This window comes from Carassius gibelio, chromosome A25 (assembly GCF_023724105.1).
Source record: "Carassius gibelio isolate Cgi1373 ecotype wild population from Czech Republic chromosome A25, carGib1.2-hapl.c, whole genome shotgun sequence".
NCBI lineage: Eukaryota > Metazoa > Chordata > Actinopteri > Cypriniformes > Cyprinidae > Carassius > Carassius gibelio.
The window spans coordinates 17,449,089-17,468,741 of record NC_068395.1 but is presented as its reverse complement, the minus strand read 5'-3'; the positions used below and the strand labels follow the sequence as shown (position 1 = coordinate 17,468,741).

The 19,653-nt window shown below is 38.3% G+C and overlaps 1 protein-coding gene across 1 annotated transcript in view; it reads right to left on the bottom strand.

The window, feature by feature from the left end:
* The window catches only part of nup160 (nucleoporin 160), an 82,011-nt gene that overhangs the window by 34,921 nt on the left and 27,437 nt on the right, over positions 1-19,653 (bottom strand). Inside the window, exons 10-18 of the mRNA XM_052543733.1 lie at positions 9,474-9,558; positions 9,318-9,386; positions 8,084-8,167; positions 7,841-8,011; positions 5,861-5,960; positions 5,545-5,710; positions 5,336-5,460; positions 1,681-1,841; positions 476-612 (exon numbers count right to left, since the gene is read on the bottom strand). Of these exons, the coding sequence (XP_052399693.1) occupies positions 476-612; positions 1,681-1,841; positions 5,336-5,460; positions 5,545-5,710; positions 5,861-5,960; positions 7,841-8,011; positions 8,084-8,167; positions 9,318-9,386; positions 9,474-9,558 (1,098 nt within the window). The remainder of the gene's footprint in view (positions 1-475; positions 613-1,680; positions 1,842-5,335; positions 5,461-5,544; positions 5,711-5,860; positions 5,961-7,840; positions 8,012-8,083; positions 8,168-9,317; positions 9,387-9,473; positions 9,559-19,653) is intronic.

Below are 19,653 nucleotides of genomic sequence, written 5' to 3'. Positions count from 1 at the left end.
TCATTATATACATTATGGCCCTGAGAACAATCTTCCACATTCTTTGTTTCTGTTCAAAAGTTTTACACACTGGCTCTTCTCATCGCTGAAAAAATAGAGAGAAGTTTTGATAATAACCAGTTTTGATTTCCCAGCAACATAAATGGATGTTTATGTTTAAATGGATTTTCAGACTATTTACAAAGTTTCAATTGTTTGGATTATTGGGAAACATGAAAAGTAGCTCTGTCCTTCTCATTTCCCACAGCCCTCTAAAAACACAGCCTCATAACCGCATATATGATAAAGCATTTTTTTGGAAGAAATTTAATAAATGTTGCCTTATTTCTGAAACATACATTGATTTCTAAGTTCAAGACTAAGAACTTTGCCACCATAACAATCCTACCATAGTATAAACATATTTGCAATAAGAACCATGGCTTAAATATAAATTTAAACTTGAATTTTTTTGGGATTGTGTGTCTGAACTCACAGTATGTCAAGTGGAACGGATGAGGACAATGTCAGGCTCATCTGTTTGAGCAGGTGATACGTGCACAGCAGATTAGAGCATCGAGGAATCAAGTCTTGCTGCAGCTGCAATAACTGAGCACTGCCTGGAACAAATGCCTGCACAAACGATCAAGAAAAAGAGTACAGAGTATATACATACATATATTTTCACTTAAATATTTTCAAAATTCCAACTGTATTTAAACCGTTCTACAGAATTATTTTTCAGTTAGGGGAACACCATGTTTTTAAGTCAGTTATATTTTTTTTAGGTTTATTCTGCACAGAGTACAATCACACAGCATATTTCAAATTACATTTAACGCTCAATGCAATGTCTTTACAGTATATCTAGACATGTACAATTACCTGATGTGTTTCAAATATAAATTATACTCAAAATTTGTTAAATTGAATCAAAGTAAAAAAAAATGTTTTACTTAAAAGCAAAAAAATAAACAAACTAACAAAAAAAAAACAAACACAAAAAGTAATTTATAGATCCAGGGTTACAATATTTGTCCTATTACTTATATGTACACACACAAGCATAAATTATATAAACATATATCCATCTATACATTAATCATCTTCTACTTATTTATAGCAGCAAAATCAGACCTTCTTTCTGATAAATATAACCTTTGCCTCCATTTTTCCAGATTCACATCCTTCTTTAAATTAAAAAATGTTAACTTTTCCTATCTCTATGGTCACATCTATCCAATTACCTAAAGTTGGTGCCTCTTATTTCAACATTTTAAGTGTAATTGCTTACTTACTGGCTGCCAAAAGCACACCCATCAGGTATTTATTATCTATTGTTACATTTCAATCAGGCTTTTTTTCCCTTCAAAAACTAGCTAGAAAAAAATTACCAGAAAAAAAGATGAAAAAGGTTATCAATACAGAATATTTACCTTGATATAGCAATTGTTTAATTCTTCAAATCAAATCATTATTAATATCTTGAAGTCTGAAGTAAATAAAAATTTTTCTCATAATTATCAACAATGTGTTTTAAATAGAATATGCTAATCATTGCTTGCCACATATAAATTCAAATGCACAATTTTTGCTTTCAAATGGACAGTTTCTACCTTAAAAGACAATTTTTTGATGTTCAAGTTTTAACGTCACAAACAGGCCTAACTGAGATAAGTATGTGTGAGTGTGTCTACTTACATTATCTCCGATCCGCAGGTACAGCTGTTGCAGGATGAGCAGGTCTCTGCAGAGCAGAGTTCGGGTCATAGCGGTCTGACACACAGCTTGACCGATCAGACTAGCAGCCACACTGCTGCCGTACAGCTGAGAGAGGCTAATGCGCACTCTCAGAGACTGACCTGCAACAAACACAACATCAGTGCTGATCAGAGCAAGGGTCCAAACATGTATTTAAAAAAAAAACCTAAAGGGGTTATCCTTTAATACTCATTCTCAACATGTACAACTGTCTTTTGTCTGCGAAGGAAAAAATTATTTAAAAAATACACTACTCTATTTCAGTAATTCAACTCAAATTGCGAAACTCATGTATTAAATAAATTCAATGCACACATACTGATGTAGTTTAAGTCTTTGGTTCTTTTAATTGTGATTTTGGCTCACATTTAACAAAAACCCAATCTCAAAAAATTAGAATATGGTGACATGCCAATCAGCTAAATCATCTCAAAATACCTACAAAGCTTTTCTGAGTCTTCAAAATGGTCTTAGTTTGGTTCAGTAGGCAATACAATCATTGGGAGGACTGCTGATCTGAGTTGTCCAAAAGACAATTGACACCCTTCACAAGGAGGATAAGCCACAAACATTCATTGACAAAGAAGCTGGCTGTTCACAGAGTGCTGTATCTAAGCATGTTAACACAAAGTTGAGTGGAAGAAAAAAGTGTGGAAGAAAAAGATGCACAACCAACCGAGAGAACCACAGCCTTATGAGGATTGTAAAGCAAAATCGATTCAAGAATTGAGCGAATTGAATCGTTGTAAATTTGCAAAAATCGTTCTTGAATCTAATTGAAACACAATGAATCATGAATCGAATCCTACCCAAAGATTCACAGCCCTACATTTTGATAATACATATTAACAAATATTTAATATATTACAAATATTGTTAAATTCATAATTGTTTTTATTAATAGAACTTGACATAAAAATACTTTTTTGTGCAGCATGTCTTATCCAGACATTCAGAAAAAATTTTTATTGAATAACTTTACTTCTATATTTTTAACGGGGTCATATGATGCAGCTAAAAATATATATTTTTTTGGTGTAATTAAATTATGGGGTTTAAGGTAAAAAAAAAAAGATCTATCTATCTATCTATCTATCTATATATATATATATATATATATATATATATAAAAATTATTGTTCCTCTATGCCCCGCCTTCTGAAACACGTCGATTTTTACAAGACTCGCTGCTCTGAAAAGCAAGGTGTGCTTTCATTGGCGAGCTATCGGGGGGGTTTGATTGGCCAAATACCTCAAGAGTGTGATGGAAATGTTATGCCCCTTAAAATATTGTGATGCCCTGTCTGTCTGGAGCGACGAGACATAAACATAAAACCCATTATAAACATGATATAAACATGATTTCTAGTCGTGTCCTCTTTTGGAAGGATAAACAAAGTAGTTTTGCTTTCTCAATGAAACCGTGTCGCACAGCGGCCTTGAGTGAGCACCAGGAGCTTGTAACACTCCAAAGAGAAAGGAAAAAATTTAAACCACATCATATGACAAAATTTAAATGAGATCATATGATTTACTTTAACGAATTAAATCAAGACCATCTTCACTATCAATATATCAAATGTAGTAATTTTGAACCAAGATATTGCCACAGATAAGAATGGATTCCGAAAAAGTACGATTTTTGAGCAAAGTACTGACATATGCGTTCTCTCACCATCAAGGGATCTATACTTTTCAATTAATCTCAATGGACGCACAGCGCACCTGTATTTGAAGAACTGCAAACTCTTTGTGAAGGTGCAAGACTCACTGTCGCTTTGCTGATAGCTCTGTTTCTTACACATGCAAAGGGAGAGAGCAAGAGTCTCACCACGCTGAATCGACGTGCTACATGTTAACTATATTGTTTGTTGTATTTTCCTGTCAAAATAATGGAGTTCATTTAGAATAAGTTAGCTTTTTAGAACAAGCAGAAGAGAAGCTTGTTCTCCGGTAGTGGGCGGAGCTAATGCACAAATGGCAATTTCATTGGCTGGCACTGATCTATTACCGTCCCTGTTTTGATTTCAGCAAATCAGTTCGACCGAAAGGAGACAAAGTGATTAATATTCATGAACCCAGCAGCTCATCAATCCATAGTGCAATGTATATTGTTAGTATGGTAGTAGAAATAGTTGTAGAATTATCTTTAATAATTATGATCTATTACTATTTTTTTGACCAACAATATCTTAAGCATCACCACCAGTCTTAAGTTCAGTTAAAATTACAAATATGCATTCATACATGGTTACCAAGTTTTAGTTCTAATCACTAAAGTTCTATCATTAAATGGTGCTTAATACCATAATATAACGCTTGAGTGACCGATTAAGAAGCTAAGATTTAAGAAGCTGTGCCATTTTACAAAGATAAGCTAATTGGAAACATTTATATATCTGTGTGTGTGTGTTAGAGCTGCAACTAATGATTATTTTTTCTGTCGACTAATCTAACGATTATTTTTTCGATTAGTTGACTAATCTAACGATTATTTTTATTACTATAAATAATCTAATATTCTTTTTTTAATTATCTAATGAATCCTTTGTATAACTTTACAAAAAAATATATAAGTACAACTTCTAATATAATATTTCAACCTTTATTCATTTTCAACCAATGTGGTTGAAGTTTTTACAGTATAAAATACTAAAGAGGCAAAGAAAATTATTTTACTATGGTAAATATGAGTTTATGATGGCGTTTATAATTAAACCACAGTAGCCCCAAATTTACAGTTGTCTGAGACATCATGAAATGTTCTTTAGCATCACAAACCATAAAATGTAGTCAGGGTTCTGCTATGGTTTAGCATGGTTTCCAGAGATCTGGAGCTGATTCGGGGTAGCTCGGTGGTTTGTGACTGTTGACTTATCGCGCGCTTTCTTTTAAGGAGCCGTTCACATCACGTCTTTTGCGTGCTCAAGTTCATTATTTCCAATGTAGGCGCGCGATATGCGCGCTCATAATGGAAGTGACGCGGTCGCAACGCGCTCGTTTTTTCCAGGCGCGTCCGCACCGCATCGAGTTAAAAACATCTCAACTATCCAAAATGCCGCAAGCGCAAGAATATCAGACCTGAACCAGGAAGTTGGTCACCAGATCACATGGTAACCAGTTAAACCGTAACACCAGAGAGCGCCAAGATGTTTTCCTCTGAGGTGCTCGCGCATCGCAGTTGTGCTGCCGTGGTACACCATATCGGTTTTGTGAAGGGAACAAAGGGCCATTTTATTTGTCCTGTTTAAAGTATTCCCATACTTTTGATAGCAGTGGTCTCTGTTTTTTGTGATAGAATGCAACTTTCTCCATTCCCAGTATGCCATTACGTTAGATGTAAACAAACAGTGTGACGCGTCGACGCATTTCACGCACGTCGACGTATTTTTGTAGTCGACGTAATCGATGACGTCGACGAGTCGTTGCAGCACTAGTGTGTGTGTAAAATAGTATATCAGTCTGGCGAGTAAACTGAAAAATGTACTAGCCAATGGCGATTATATAGCCATGGTGTGCGTAGAGGGTTGTTTTACACAACGCAGACAACAAGATCATTCACCACAGAACACTTAAGGTGTATATAAAGTTGTACCAGTGTGTCTGGAGTCGGTCTCTGCATCAGTCTCCAGGTCCAGTTCCCTCAGCAGCATGTTTATTGCAACAATAGGGTTGTTGATGTCTTGCAGTTTGTTTGCAATGTCCTGAATCAAATTCACACTGGAGAAAATATTTTACTTTAGACATCAAACTGATCAGTTACTGATGTGACTGCATTAAATCAGTCATTTAAGGGATACTGACTTGTCACTGGCCAGAAGTCCATCCAGTACTTTTTCTGACACTTTCTCTGGAGACAGCAGGTCCTCAAGGGCTTTCTCCATCTCATAGGCCATGTCCTCCGGAAGAGACTCGTTCACCATGCGGAGACACTGAACGAGCTGCAGGATGTCACGGCTCATTTCTGAATCTAATAAAAGACCATCACTAATGACTGTTAATACGACTCGATTACTTCATGTCGACAGCGGCTGGTTGTTTTACTAAGTGGCCAGTTAATGTCATAAAAAAATTGCAGAGCAGATCAAACAAGCAGTCTCTCAAGACATTGCCCTCTTACCCTCAGCAATTGGAGTATCCTCTTCAGAAATCAGGTAATCATCCGAGGACAGGTAAAGATGGTCAATAGCAAAGCAGGGCAGTAAGAAAGACACAAAGCCCTAGAAAAGTAGAGTAAAAAGATTAGCTATCAACCGCTTTATGACCAAAGCTGATATTTGACATTTTTTAATTACTGTCATGGGCCCATAGGTTTTTGGTCTCACTGGTGAGAGCTGAAAATGGGACTTTTTAAAATGTTGATGGTACTAATAATCACATCACATCACACCAGCTCATGACATTTAATTCACTCCCAAGTTTTCAGCTCTCATAATTTTTTTTCACTGTCAGATCTAAATATAATGCACAGACTATAAAATAAATCTGTCATTCAAAAAAATAAGATTTTTTGGCATTTAAGCAATTATTTTACAGTCTAAATTTACATTTAGTCATTTAGCAGATGCTTTTATCCAAAGCGACTTACAAATGAGAACAGAAGCAATAAAATCAACAAAAGAGCAAATATATCTAAGTGCTGTGAAAGAAAAGAATTTGTTTATAATACGTTTTGTCTTTAGTCATGTCACACCACTCACGTCCAGTGTAGACAAAGTTTTATTGTTTTATCACTTTCATGTGATCTTTTCAATGCAATTTTTACATGATTGAACATCCTTTAACATTTTTTAACATGTTTTATTTATAGTTATTAATAGCATTAATACATTTTAATCTTTATTTTCAAAATTTACATTCATATTCACTGCATTCTGTATATGTAACTGTGTCCTAATTGAGAAAATGTGATTCCCAGTGACCACAGACTTAGCAGACTAGTAAATGTACTAATATTTGTGGCAGCATTTAGCTAAGGTTCAATGTGTTTGTAGCTAAATGGGCTTATTTTTTTAGGATGTATAGAGGTCAGTGAAATGGTTCCTAAAACCAAAAATGAAATGATCCATCTTCAAATACAGAATAATGCTTCAAATAAATAAATTAGTAATTAAACTACATTGATCAAATCAAATCATGGATGAGAATAGTAGGCTGGTTAGACAACGAAGAGTTATGTATTAATGAAACATTATTAACACTTATGCCCGTTTCACACATACTCCGTCTGCGGTGCGTATGCGTTGCATAATTTTTTACGCACCCATGTTAACGGATTCCAGCGTTTACACTGCACGCGGTTGCGGTCCGTCAGTCCTTTCCAGGAGCGGTGCGTCTGCAGCGGTGCAATGATCGTTTACGTACAGAGTCTATTTTTGCTGTGCTGCACGCACTGAATTAAAGTGACAGCGCATTGTTCGCGGTAAAAATGAACATGGATTGACACGGAAATGCAGTCATTTCACAATAAATGTATATGAATTAAAGCCTACTGTGTTTCACGCAACACATGAGTTTTGGCTTGATTTAAAACAAGAAAAAGAGCAACTTTAGAGAAACAAGGCGACATTATATATGCACTTTTATAGAGGCAGAAAAACAAAGTTATTTAAGACCCGTTGGATTGCGTGTAATAAAGATTTAAATGCAAAAGGCACGAGAGGTGACTGTTTCTGTCAGTGGTGAGTTTTAATTTTAAATGTTTGTGATATCCTAACAGGAAAAGTAGGCTAATGTTGTGTTTAAATGTGCTGCAGCTTGTTTCAGCAACTTATTATAAAAACCTAGCAGTCAAATGCTTTGATATCAAAATAATGGACAAATGTTGTTTTTTTGTGGCTTAAACCGACGCGGATCAGTAGCGCACTGCAAACTCGTCCTGTTTGAAAGCACAATGAGTCCATGCTGCTTCAGCACAACATACGTAGCGCACACGGACTGCAGACAGAGTATATGTGAAACAGGCGTTATAAGAACCAAAATGTGTACCAACAAAGTAAATAGGGATCATTTTGATTTAATATGACTTCTACATAAATGGAAACACTTTTTGGACTTCAACTAAATTAAGTCTTCTAGCTATGAGGCTGAGATCTGGTACCTTCTTAAGAATGCAGACCATGGCTGTGGCAGGGCTCACGTGGAGGGCGAGTGGTGTGGACAGCACATCCTGGTACTGCAGGCAGCAGGCGTAAAACTTGGACCAGAACTCCACCTGCAGCAGCCGGTAGTCCTCCTGACAGAACTCATACTCTGTCACGCTGCCCTGAAGCTGTAAACAATGCTAGGTGGTAAAACAGATGAAGGAGGAATGAACACAAAGGGTAAAATAGCACCACCTTACCTCATTTTCCACTGTGACCGTGACCTCTTTCTTCAGCTCCTCCCATGACAAGTCAGAATATCGCTCTGTACCTCGTTTGTAGATCTGGACAAAAGGAATTAACGGTTCGAAATAAATGTGACTTTTTAAGACACGTGGAAAACCTGATGTAACTTGCTGTGTCTTTGTGGAGGTGGTCAGACAAAACAAGTTGTTTTGGCTGCTGGATTTCAACAAATGTTGTTTTAAAACACTATGACAAAAAATGGTTGACATTTTTTTCCTCATGACTAATACGAGCCAATGACAAGATGACAAGGTCAATAAACAATAAATGTGACTATATTTACATGCAATATCATTGACGATAAAAGAAGAGACTAAAATGTATTTTAAAAAAATTGAAACTTTACAAAAAGATTTGTATTTTTGTCAACAAAAAAAAAGGAGAGAAATAATATTATTGGATTCTGCTGTACGTGCCCTTGCAATCTGGGAACATGTGCACATGCGTCATTGCGGAAGCACCAACGATGATCTGAAAACACTGACAAACAAGTTAGCTGAAGTTCAGCGATCTCCATGTGAGATGAAATTAAAGTGTTATTCAGCCAGTCTGTGTTAAGTCATGAGATCTCGACTATATTGTTAGTGATTATTATTGCTGAATTAACTCAACAACTGTTTTGTTAATAGAGAAACATTGTTGCAATTTGGAATTACTATTAATGATATGTTTTATTTCTTTTTACCAGTTTTCATAATGTAGACAAGAGTGAGTGCATATTTAAGTCTTTGACATTAATTTTGAAACGATTAAACAGCCTGTAATAAATCAGTACACTTGATAAAAAACCATGTGTATGAGTTCACATTCTGTTGGTTCGTGTTTATTGGTGTGATAAATTTCTCAAATGACAACAATCATTACAGTTATTATTTTGAGAAAAAAGAGCTCTTTATCAGTTTAACAATTATACAGCATGACAAAAATGGGACTACATTTTCATTGACTAAAACTAGACTACTTTGTGTTGTCTCAAGATGCACACCAGTAATGTTTTTTCTAAGGCATGTTTATAAAAATTACTTTAAAATCCTGGTTGAACTATGGCCTAGTCCTGGCTTAAGCTAAGAAAAACTGCTGCGAGGATTACTTAAAGAAAATGGCTTCTGGGAACTTGTTGAATAATCTATTGTGTACTATATTATATACACATATTAATAGTGAACTGTAGTACATTTAGATTTTTACCTGTAAAGCTTTAATGATGGCTGAGGCTGTGAAACGCAGAGGTGAAAAAAGTACATCAAGATATATTTCCTGTTAAAAGAAAACATTAAGACAACTCAAAATGACAATTTTTGACACCTCAGTTTCAGCATTGATATTAGAAGCAAACGCTCTTACACGTGGGTCTTGGTCTTCACCAACGTGAACTTCCTCCTCTGGTGAAGGCTGGACAAACACCTGGTTCCACGTGCCTGTTGTGTTGCTAAATTTTTAAACAAAGCAGCAAATCAGGAAAAAAAAACAGTAAATACTGTATTTATATATTAATGAAGCACTGTGTCACCATTATGATTTCTTCAGTTTTTGTGTTCATTTCAGAAATTAAAACAAAAGAAAGGCAGGCTGGGTAATCACAAAATACAGTTTTTAAATTATAATTGTTATTTATTGAAAAAAGTTAAATTTAATATCAACTGGGCCTGTGTGAAAATGTATCTACCCCTGTACGTACTTATTTCCTAATCTATTAAACTATTTATAATGAAGTTTCAGCTGAACCAGATGCAATAAAACCCAATTGCTGCCGAAAAGCTGTAACTGGAGTGTTCTTTTTGGTAACACTTTATAATAACTTTCATTTATAATTCATTAGCAAACATTAACTAATGCTTAACAGATTATTAGTTCATCTAGATTCACATTCACATTGTTAAATGTTTACTAATGAACATCATTACCTAATGATTGACATTTGATTAATGTAAATTGAAATGCTTACAAATTTCAGTTCATAAGAACTTCATTGTTGGTCTTTGTTTGTTGTGTAGACCCATTTACACATCTTAACAAATAGTATATGAATTAATTGTTCATGTTTTTGCAATACCCAATCTAAAATGGAATCTATTCATCCTTTGCAAATGTTTATAAACATTTACTAATCATTAATGCCTTTCTGAGCAGTCATGGCAAAAATTGTCCTGAAAGACAAATTTACCCTATTCACACATCTTTTCTAATCATTCATTAATCATGTTCATGTTTTTGCAGTTGCTAATCTAAAGTTGAAACTATTCATCATTTGTAAATGTAAATGTACTCATCTTTTCATCTTTATAGCCAATTAATCTTTATAGCCATTGGACTTATTTAATAGGTTAAGTGGCTGGTTAAGTTTAGCTAATTGCTTGAAAAAGACATAACTACGGATACACGATATATCGGCCACCATATCGATATCGGCCGATAAATGGTCATTTTTCAGCTATCATTATCAAACCGATAAAATAATTTCCGATATTTTAGAGCCGATAAATAACGCATTATTTCCTGCAGAGACACTTCAGATGCGCACTGTTCACCATGATGGTTTTTAATTGCTTGAAATAATATTGGAAACGCTTCGAAAAGGAAAATACAGTGAACTGCAACGTGCAGGGCAAGTCTGTCATGTTATAATGAAGTGTGTTGTTAAGGAAAGAGCGAATCCACAACGGATGCACACGACTAGCACAGTTATGTTTGCTTGTACATTTACAGTCTTTTGTGCAATTGTACGTTGTAATATTGTGTTTATTTTATGTATATAAACAGAGTTTTCTCATACAGAATGCATTTGGTTAAGCTATGAGGGTTAATAAAGCTCTTCAGTCTGCTGGTGATCAACTTTAGGTCAGCGCACGCAGCTCAAACAGCAGCTTACAACATTAATAACTATGATTGAGATATATACAGTCGTGGCCAAAAGTTTTGAGAATTACATAATTATTAGAAATTGGAAAAGTTGCTGCTTAAGTTTTTATAATAGCAATTTGCGTATACTCCAGAATGTTATGAAGAGAGATCAGAGGAATTGCGTAGTCCTTATTTGCCATGAAAATTAACTTAATCCCAAAAAAACCTTTCCACTGCATTTCATTGCTGTCATTAAAGGACCTGCTGAGATCATTTCAGTAATCGTCTTGTTAACTCAGGTGAGAATGTTGACGAGCACAAGGCTGGAGAACATTATGTCATGCTGATTGGGTTAGAATGGCAGACTTGACATGTTAAAAGGAGGGTGATGCTTGAAATCATTTTTCTTCCATTGTTAACCATGGTGACCTGCAAAGAAACGCGTGCAGCCATCATTGCATTGCATAAAAATGTCTTCACAGGCAAGGATATTGTGGCTACTAAGATAGCACCTAAATCAACAATTTATAGGATCATCAAGAACTTCAAGGAAAGAGGTTCAATTCTTGTAAAGAAGGCTTCAGGGCGTCCAAGAAAGTCCAGCAAGTGCCAGGATCGTCTCCTAAAGAGGATTCAGCTGCGGGATCGGAGTGCCACCAGTGTGAGCGTATCTGCACGCACAGTGAGACGAAGACTTTTGGAAGAAGTACTGGTGTCAAAAAGGGCAGCAAAAAAGCTACTTCTCTCCAAAAAAACATCAGGAACACATTCATCTTCTGCAGAAAGTATAGTGAATGGACTGCTGAGGACTGGGGCAAAGTCATATTCTCCGATGAAGCCCCTTTCCAATTGTTTGGGGCATCTGGAAAAAGGCTTGTCTGGAGAAGAAAAGGTGAGCGCTACCATCAGTCCTGTGTCATGCCAACAGTAAAGCATCCTAACACCATTCATGTGTAGGGCTCACTCACAATTCTGCCCAAAATCACAGCCATGAATAAAGAATCGTATCAAAACACCCTCCTAGTTCAAGATTGGTCAACTTCAGATAGATCAACAAGCTGGCTTGTTCAACCGTACACGTCACAAATTCAAACCAATAGCTCACAAACTTTTTAGACATGTTTAAAAACGATCGGGAGATCGGGAAGTGCTCGTAAGCCACTGTGCTCAGCTCGTAATTCCTCGCACATGATACGAGTCGCGACCATACGAGCATACACGATTTCCATCCTATTGAAAAAAATATTTTAAAAAAGTTGCATCCATACTCGTACTACAGCAAAAATCGCACTGTGTTCACCTGCCTTAAGGCACACCTGTGCAATAATCCTGCTGTCCAAGATACTAGAAAGGATAGTATCCTGACAATTATATTCCTTCTTAGAGAAAAATGGTATCTGTGAGGATTTCCAGTCAGGATTTAGACCTTATCATAGTACTGAGACTGCTCTTTTACAAATTACCTGCTCTTATCATCTGATCGTGGTTGTATCTCTCTGTTAGTGCTATTGGATCTTAGTGAATCATACTTATATGACTGCCATCAATTCGTAGCAGTGAATGAAGAGGTATCATATCGATCACAAGTGCAGTATGGCGTACCTCAAGGATCAGTACTAGGGCCGTTACTCTTCATGCTTTACATGTTACCCTAGGGAGAGCTCATCATCAGCTTTCACTGTTATGCTGATGATACTCAGCACTATATTTCTTTGCGCCAAGACTTGATGGCTGCTCTGTCAATTCTTCGTCATCAGTTAGATACCTAGGTGTGCCATTTGATAGCAAGCTTTCCTTAGAAAGCCATGTTTCTAGCATTTGTAAAACTGCTTTTTTCCATCTCAAAAATTAGGGCTGTGCAAAATATTGAATGTGATTTTCATGCACATCTCATCAGTAAAGACGCTCCTTTAATTAGAAGTATATACCCAGCACGTGCGTTCAGATCAGGGTTGTCAGGTTTTCACAACAAATCCTGCCCATTGCTTCTGAAAACTAGTCCAAAACTAGCCCAATCGCTCTTTCAGAAGGTTCCCCGATAAAAAAATTGCCTCCCGGGAGTTAAAATATACGTTTTTTTTAACAGGGTTGCCTTTGTAAAATTTGCCTTTTAGGGGATAGATATCACGTAATTTGTATTGGGGTCGTTTTGACCCGCGGACATGAAAAACAACCACAGACTTGGCAACACCGGTTGGCATTTACTACACCAAGCTGTAATTCCCTAACAATCTACACAAAATCGATGTTAAAATCGCAGGCGATTCCATGTCGATTTTGAAAACAATTTTGTGTTAGTTGTCGGTATACTACGGCTCTGTATAGTAACTGCTGCTCCACCTGAACCAGTGTTGCCAAGTCTGCGATTGTTTTTAATGTCTGCGGTTTGAAGCAACCCCAAAACCAATAACGTGATATTTGCCCCTAAAATGCTAATTTTACCAGGGCAACCCTTCCAAAAAATGTATATTTTAACCCCGGGAAGCAGTTTTTATCGGGGAACCTCCCGGAAACTCGATTGGGCTAGTTTGGACTAGTTTTAAGAAGCAACTGGGCAGGATTTGTTGTGAAAACCTGGCAACCCTGATCTGAATGCACGTGCTGGAGATATACTTCTAATTACAGTAGCATCTTTACTGATGAGATGCGTTTGATTTTTTGCACAGCCCTATCAAAAATATATCTAAATGACAGCCTATGTCAAATGTAGAAATATTAATCCTTGCGTTTATGACCTCAAGGTTAGATTATTGTAATGCTTTATTGGGTGGTTGTTCTGCATGCTTTAGTAAACAAATTACAGCTAATCCAAAATGCAGCAGCAAGAGTTCTTATTAGAACCAGGAAGTATGACCATATTAGCCCGGTCCTGTCAACACTGATCTGCCTCCCTATCAAACATTGTATAGATTTTAAAATATTGTGTGATGGCCCTTGTGTGATTGTTAATTATCTTTGTTCTGTTGAGGTGATTGCTGATTGGGTTCACCTGGAACCTGTGAGTGGTGCACCTGGAACCTATGAACCAGTGGAGATAAAGCTCCACTTAGTCAAACTACTCGGGCATTCTCTTCTCAGCAATCTAGACATCATCCATGGCCTGATCACTCCGACTACTATATTTTGTTTTGGGTTTATTTGTGTTATAGAGACTTACCATCTGCATTTAAATAGTTATCTTTGGTGACTCTTGTTAAAAAAAATCACTTTTGATTATTTATGCTGCCTCGTTCCTTCTTTTGTCATGACCCTTGAGCCAGGTTGTGACAAAATGGGGGCTCGTCTCATCTTAGATCCAGATCAGAGGGTCACTGCAGTCACCCAGATCCAGTACGTATTCAGACCAGATGGTGGATCAGCACCTAGAAAGGACCTCTACAGCCCTGAAAGACAGCGGAGACGATGACAACTAAAGCCCCAGTTCTAGATGTAAAGACCCTGTAAAGACCTTGTCTCAGAGGACCACCGGGACAAGACTACAGGAAACAGATGATTCTTCTGCACAATTCTCACTTTGCTGCAGCCTGGAATTGAACTACTGTTTTCGTCTGGTCAGAGGAGAACTGGCCCCCCAACTGAGCCTGGTTTCTCCCAAGTTTTTTTTCTCCATTCTGTCAACGATGGAGTTTCGGTTTCTTGCCGCTGTCGCCTCTTGCTTGATTAGTTGGGGTCACTTCATCTACAGCGATATCGTTGACTTGATTGCAAATAAATGAACAGAAACTGAATTTAATGATGAACTGTCTTTATCATTTTGCATTATTGAACTAATTTATAATTTATGTTATTCAGTTGCTTTGACGCAATGTATTTTGTTTAAAGCGCTATATAAAGGTGACTTTGACTTTTAGAATTCAGGCAATTTAATAAGATATCAATGTTTAACACGTAGGCCTATGTATGATGATCTAGTTGTTGGGAGCATGGCAGCCCGTGGGAATGGTAAGAAGTTTGTTTTACTTTGGTAATTGTTTGTTTGTTCATTTGGGGTAGTGCTGTGGTGATGGGTTTGTTGTTTGAGCAGGGTAAGTGAAGGTTTGTTTTGGCATTTGAAAAACTTTTAGGTGATTTTTTTTTTTTTTTACAAATTATTTATTGTTGTTGCTACAGTCAACATATAATCCAGGTGACTGTTGTGGGTCCTTGTGTGCATATTGTTGTCAAAAGCAGCTGCATTTTTTCTTGTAGGCTGTAGCAACGGTCCACTTTTGGGCTTGTTGTGCGGGTCCTTGGTAGTGTTGTGGCGAACGTGGGTGAAGCTTTTAGCTTGGGAGCATGTCCGTGGTTTTGGGAGGGTCGCTAGTGTGCTAGTTGCTCTTCCAAGCCAGTGGTCATTAGTGCATAAATACCCACCACAAGTAGCTGAACGAAGACTAGGGATGAGTTATTTAGCTGAGTTGATCAAGAGAGTGGGAAAACTCCATACCACGTGAGGTTTAGTCCTTTTAGTACGCACGAGGAAGCTACACTGTCTTGTTGGGTCTGTTGCTGTGGTTTTGATGTGCCAATTGTAATTAGGTGTAATTGCAGATTGTGATGCATTTGTTGCAGCTCCGTCTGAAGAGGCGTTGGAGCGTTGTACTAGAGAGCAGCTACTGAAGATTGCAGAGCACTTATCTATAGTGGTAGGGGACAAACGCCTTAAAGAGAACATTAAGGTAGTTTTGAAGTCTGAGTTAAGGGAGAAGGGTGTGTTGGCTGTAGACGAGAAAGATGATTCTCCAGTTTCTGCTTCTGCATTTTGGTTAGGAATGAGCCATTTGAGCACCTGATTGTGGACTGTGTGGGTCCATTACCATGCTCTAAGTCTGGCTGTAAATACCAGCTGTCTGTTATGTGTCAGAATACTCGGTATCCTGCGTATCCATTGAGGGCAGTTACCACTAAGGCGGTAGTGAAAGCTCTAAGTCAGTTCATTTCGGTCTTTGGCATTCCGAAGGTCATCCAGGGGTCCAATTTTTCTTTGCACGTTTGGTCAAATTTTGAAGTTGTTGCGTGTCCGTCATAACCAGTCATCAACCTATCATGCACAGAGTCAGGGGGCCTTGGAAAGATTCCATCAGACTCTCCTGCGTGCATATTGCACAGAGATGGATAGAGACTGGGAGGAGGGTCTTTCCTGGCTTATGTTGGCTGCAAAGAGAAGCTGTGCTGGAAAGTATAGGTTTTAGTCCTAATGACCTATTTTTGGACACAAAGTGCGTGGACCCTTGGCTGTTTAAAGGATGGTCTGGTGGAGGCAGAACCTCCCAGAAATTTGGTTGATTTTGTCAATGGCTTTAAACATCGTCTGATTGTAGCAGGTAAAATGGCAAGGGAGAAATTGCAAGTGTCATTGAGTAAGATGAAAAATATCTATGATCGCCGTGTGGAGCACCAAGAGTTTAGTCCGGGAGATCAAGTGCTTGCACTGATGCCTGTTGTGAGCTCGACATTTCAGGATAAATCTGCTGGTCCTTATACAGTTGTTGAGAGAAGGCCTGACCTGAATTATATAATAGTTATGTCTTGTCAACCTTCTCAAACCATATTATAAACGTGAGGCTGAGGTAAGCCAGACCATAAGAGACAAGGTGCATCCAGTTCTGCTTGTGAGTTCGGTGTCAGAATCACAGGTGGTAGATGGAGTGCCAGAACCAGATGACAGTTTGTTATATGGTCGTCTAAAAAATTCTGAGACACTTCGTAACCTTGATAGTCTGTTGTTGCATTTGACTGAATCTAAGCATGGTGAGTTGTCAGATTTGATACAGAAATATCCATGTCTGTTTGATGATGTTCCTACATGCACAAATTGGATCAAACATGATATTGATGTTGGAAACGCACAACCAATTAAACAGCGTTTTTACCGCATGACTCCAGAGAAACAAATATCTAGACTCTGAAGTTGCTTACATGTTGGAAAATAATATTGCAATACTGTCACCTTCTAGTTGGTCTTCACCATGTATTTTGGTTCCAAAGGCTGATAAATCGCCTAGATTTTGACTTCAGAAAGGTAAACTCAGTCAAAAAAAACAGATTCCCTTCCATTGCCACGTATGGATCAGGTTGGTTCTGCCAAATTTGTTAGCAAGTTTGTATAGATCAGGTTGGTTCTGCCAAATTTGTTAGCAAGTTTGACTTGCTTAAAAGGATATTGGCAGGTTCAGCTGTTTGTGCGTGCTCAGGAGGTGTCAGCATTTGTTACACCATCTGGACTCTATTCTTATAGAGTCATGCCGTTTGTTTTGAGGAATGCTCCGGGGACATTCAAACGTTTGATGAATCGTGTGTGTCAGGTTTATAAGGTTGTTCCGTTTATCTAGATGATCTGGTTATTTATAGTGACACATGGCATGCTCATCTTAAACGCATTTGAGCTTTGTTTGACAGGTTGTCTGAGGCACGTTTGACTGTAAATTTGGCCAAGTGTGAGTTTGCGAGGGCAACGGTGAATATTTGGGACGTGTAGTGGGGCAGGGCCACTACACGTAGCTCCGGTCCAGGCCAAAGTCAGAAAAAACAGAGACTTAAAACGATTTTTGGGTCTTGTTGGATACTACAGGAGTTTCTGTAAGAACTTCTCTACAGTTGTTTTTCATATGACTGAGTTGTTAAAAGCTAAGGTAAAGTTTGTGTGGTCTAATGAGTGTCAGCAAGCCTTTGAGAACATTAAGTCCCTGTTGTTTTCGTCTCCTGTGTTGATAGCGCCACAGTTTGATAAAACATTCACGCTCCAAGTAGATGCAAGTCAGGTGGGTGCAGTTTTGTTACAGGAGGATGATCAAGGAATGGTGAGACCAGTTAGCTTCTTTTCCAATACATTCAACCATTATCAGTTCAATTATTCAGTGATAGAGAAAGAAGCGCTGGCACTTGTATGGGCTTTGCAGCACTTTGGGGTGTACCTTGGAGGAGGGCGGCCACTTGTTGTGTACACAGATCACAATCCGTTGACATTTTTACTGTCACTGAAGTGTCCCAATCAGAGAGTCATGAGGTGGTCATTGTTTTTGCAAGCCTACGCAGGGGAGATTAGACATATTAAAGTTGTAGTCACGTGCCTCTATGCTTTAAGTGTTAATGCCGTTTCTTGTCGTCTTAAGACCTGTTTTTCCTATGCCTGTTTTCTTAATTTGATTCCCAGGTATTGGGGTTGCTGAAGATGGAATGAAGGGAAGCAGTAGTCTTAACGCAAGTTGAAGTTTAATGTATATTTCTATTTCGGCTGTGTATATATTCGGCCATTTATTGTATTGCGGTAATTTTGTAATATTTAATGATCTGGACAAAAAGGATTATATATATGAATGCTGTTCATAGACTTCAGTTCATAATTCAACACTATCATCCCTCAACTGCTCATTCACAAACTGGTCTAGTTGGGGCTCAACACTTCATTGTGCAACTGACTGTTGGACTTTATGACTGGAAGTAATACATCCAGCACCATCACACTGAACACTGGGGCCCCCCAAGGATGTGTGCTGAGTCTCCTCCTCTTCACTCTGCTGACCCACCACTGCACACCGTCACATAGCTCCAACATCTTTATTAAGTTTGCGGATGACATGACTGTGGCACCACAGAACTATGAACCCCCCGCCTCCACAGATCCCATATCCCCAGGTCCTTCCACCCCCCCCCCCCCCCCCCCAACATACGATGACATGCACCAGTCACTTTGTGCAGCATTGGTCTGCTCACTACCTCATTCAGCATGGAACTAATGTCATTCTACCACCTCATCAGTCAGTTTTAAGAAAATATCTGCTCGAGCCTATTGTGCCTTTAATCAGACTGAATAAGCTTTTTTTGCACTAAAACTATTTTTATTTGCACTGTTTGCTCACTACACTGGTTTGCACTCTATTTGCCATGTGCCTTTCGCTGCTTTAACTTAATTTTTATGTCTTTCTTTACATGCCCATATTGTATAGTTGTATCTTATATTTTATATTTGACCTAGATTTTTAGGCTCTTCTGTTAGTGTTATCTGTATGCACCAAGGGTCTGAAAGCAACGTAATTTCTATTCTCTGTATGTATGTACTGTACATGTGGAAGAATTGACAATAAAGCAGACTTGACTTGACATAGAAGTGTTTACCTATAATTAGGAGTGTGCCCAAAGCAGAATACCTTATTTGGAATGGCACGGATAATGGCTTCAAAAACGAATAAAGGACAAGGAATAATTCTGCCTGAATATTCTGCTGAGGCTGGAACAGTCTGGTGTTTGTTAGATAACAGTTAGGAAAAGACAGTGGGGAAGAGGGACTCAGCGCCCGGATTTGGGTGAGCTCACGCCGTGTCTCACCCTCTCCTATGAGAGCTGTCCCCTGTCCTCTTCTCATGGCCAGAGCAGCGTCCCTCGGCTGAAGCGAGTGACCTGGTCTCTTTTGGTGGATTGGAGTACAAACCGCTTGTTGACATGTCGCTCACGGCTTCTGAAACAGAGGATTGGGCCGGTGATTCTGACCCTGCCCACATGCCATCACTAGAGCCCGTTGACGCCAGAGCCGGGATGGATGCAGAGCTTCACCTCATCCTCTCCAAAGCCATTGAAGAACTTGATCTATAGTGGGCCCCCTCTGAAGAGCCAAGGGGCAGCAGGCTGGATGAGTGGTACCTGCCACGACGCTGCAAGGCCCCCCCGCCAGCGCTCTGCCCCATTCTTCCCTGAAGTTCATGACCAG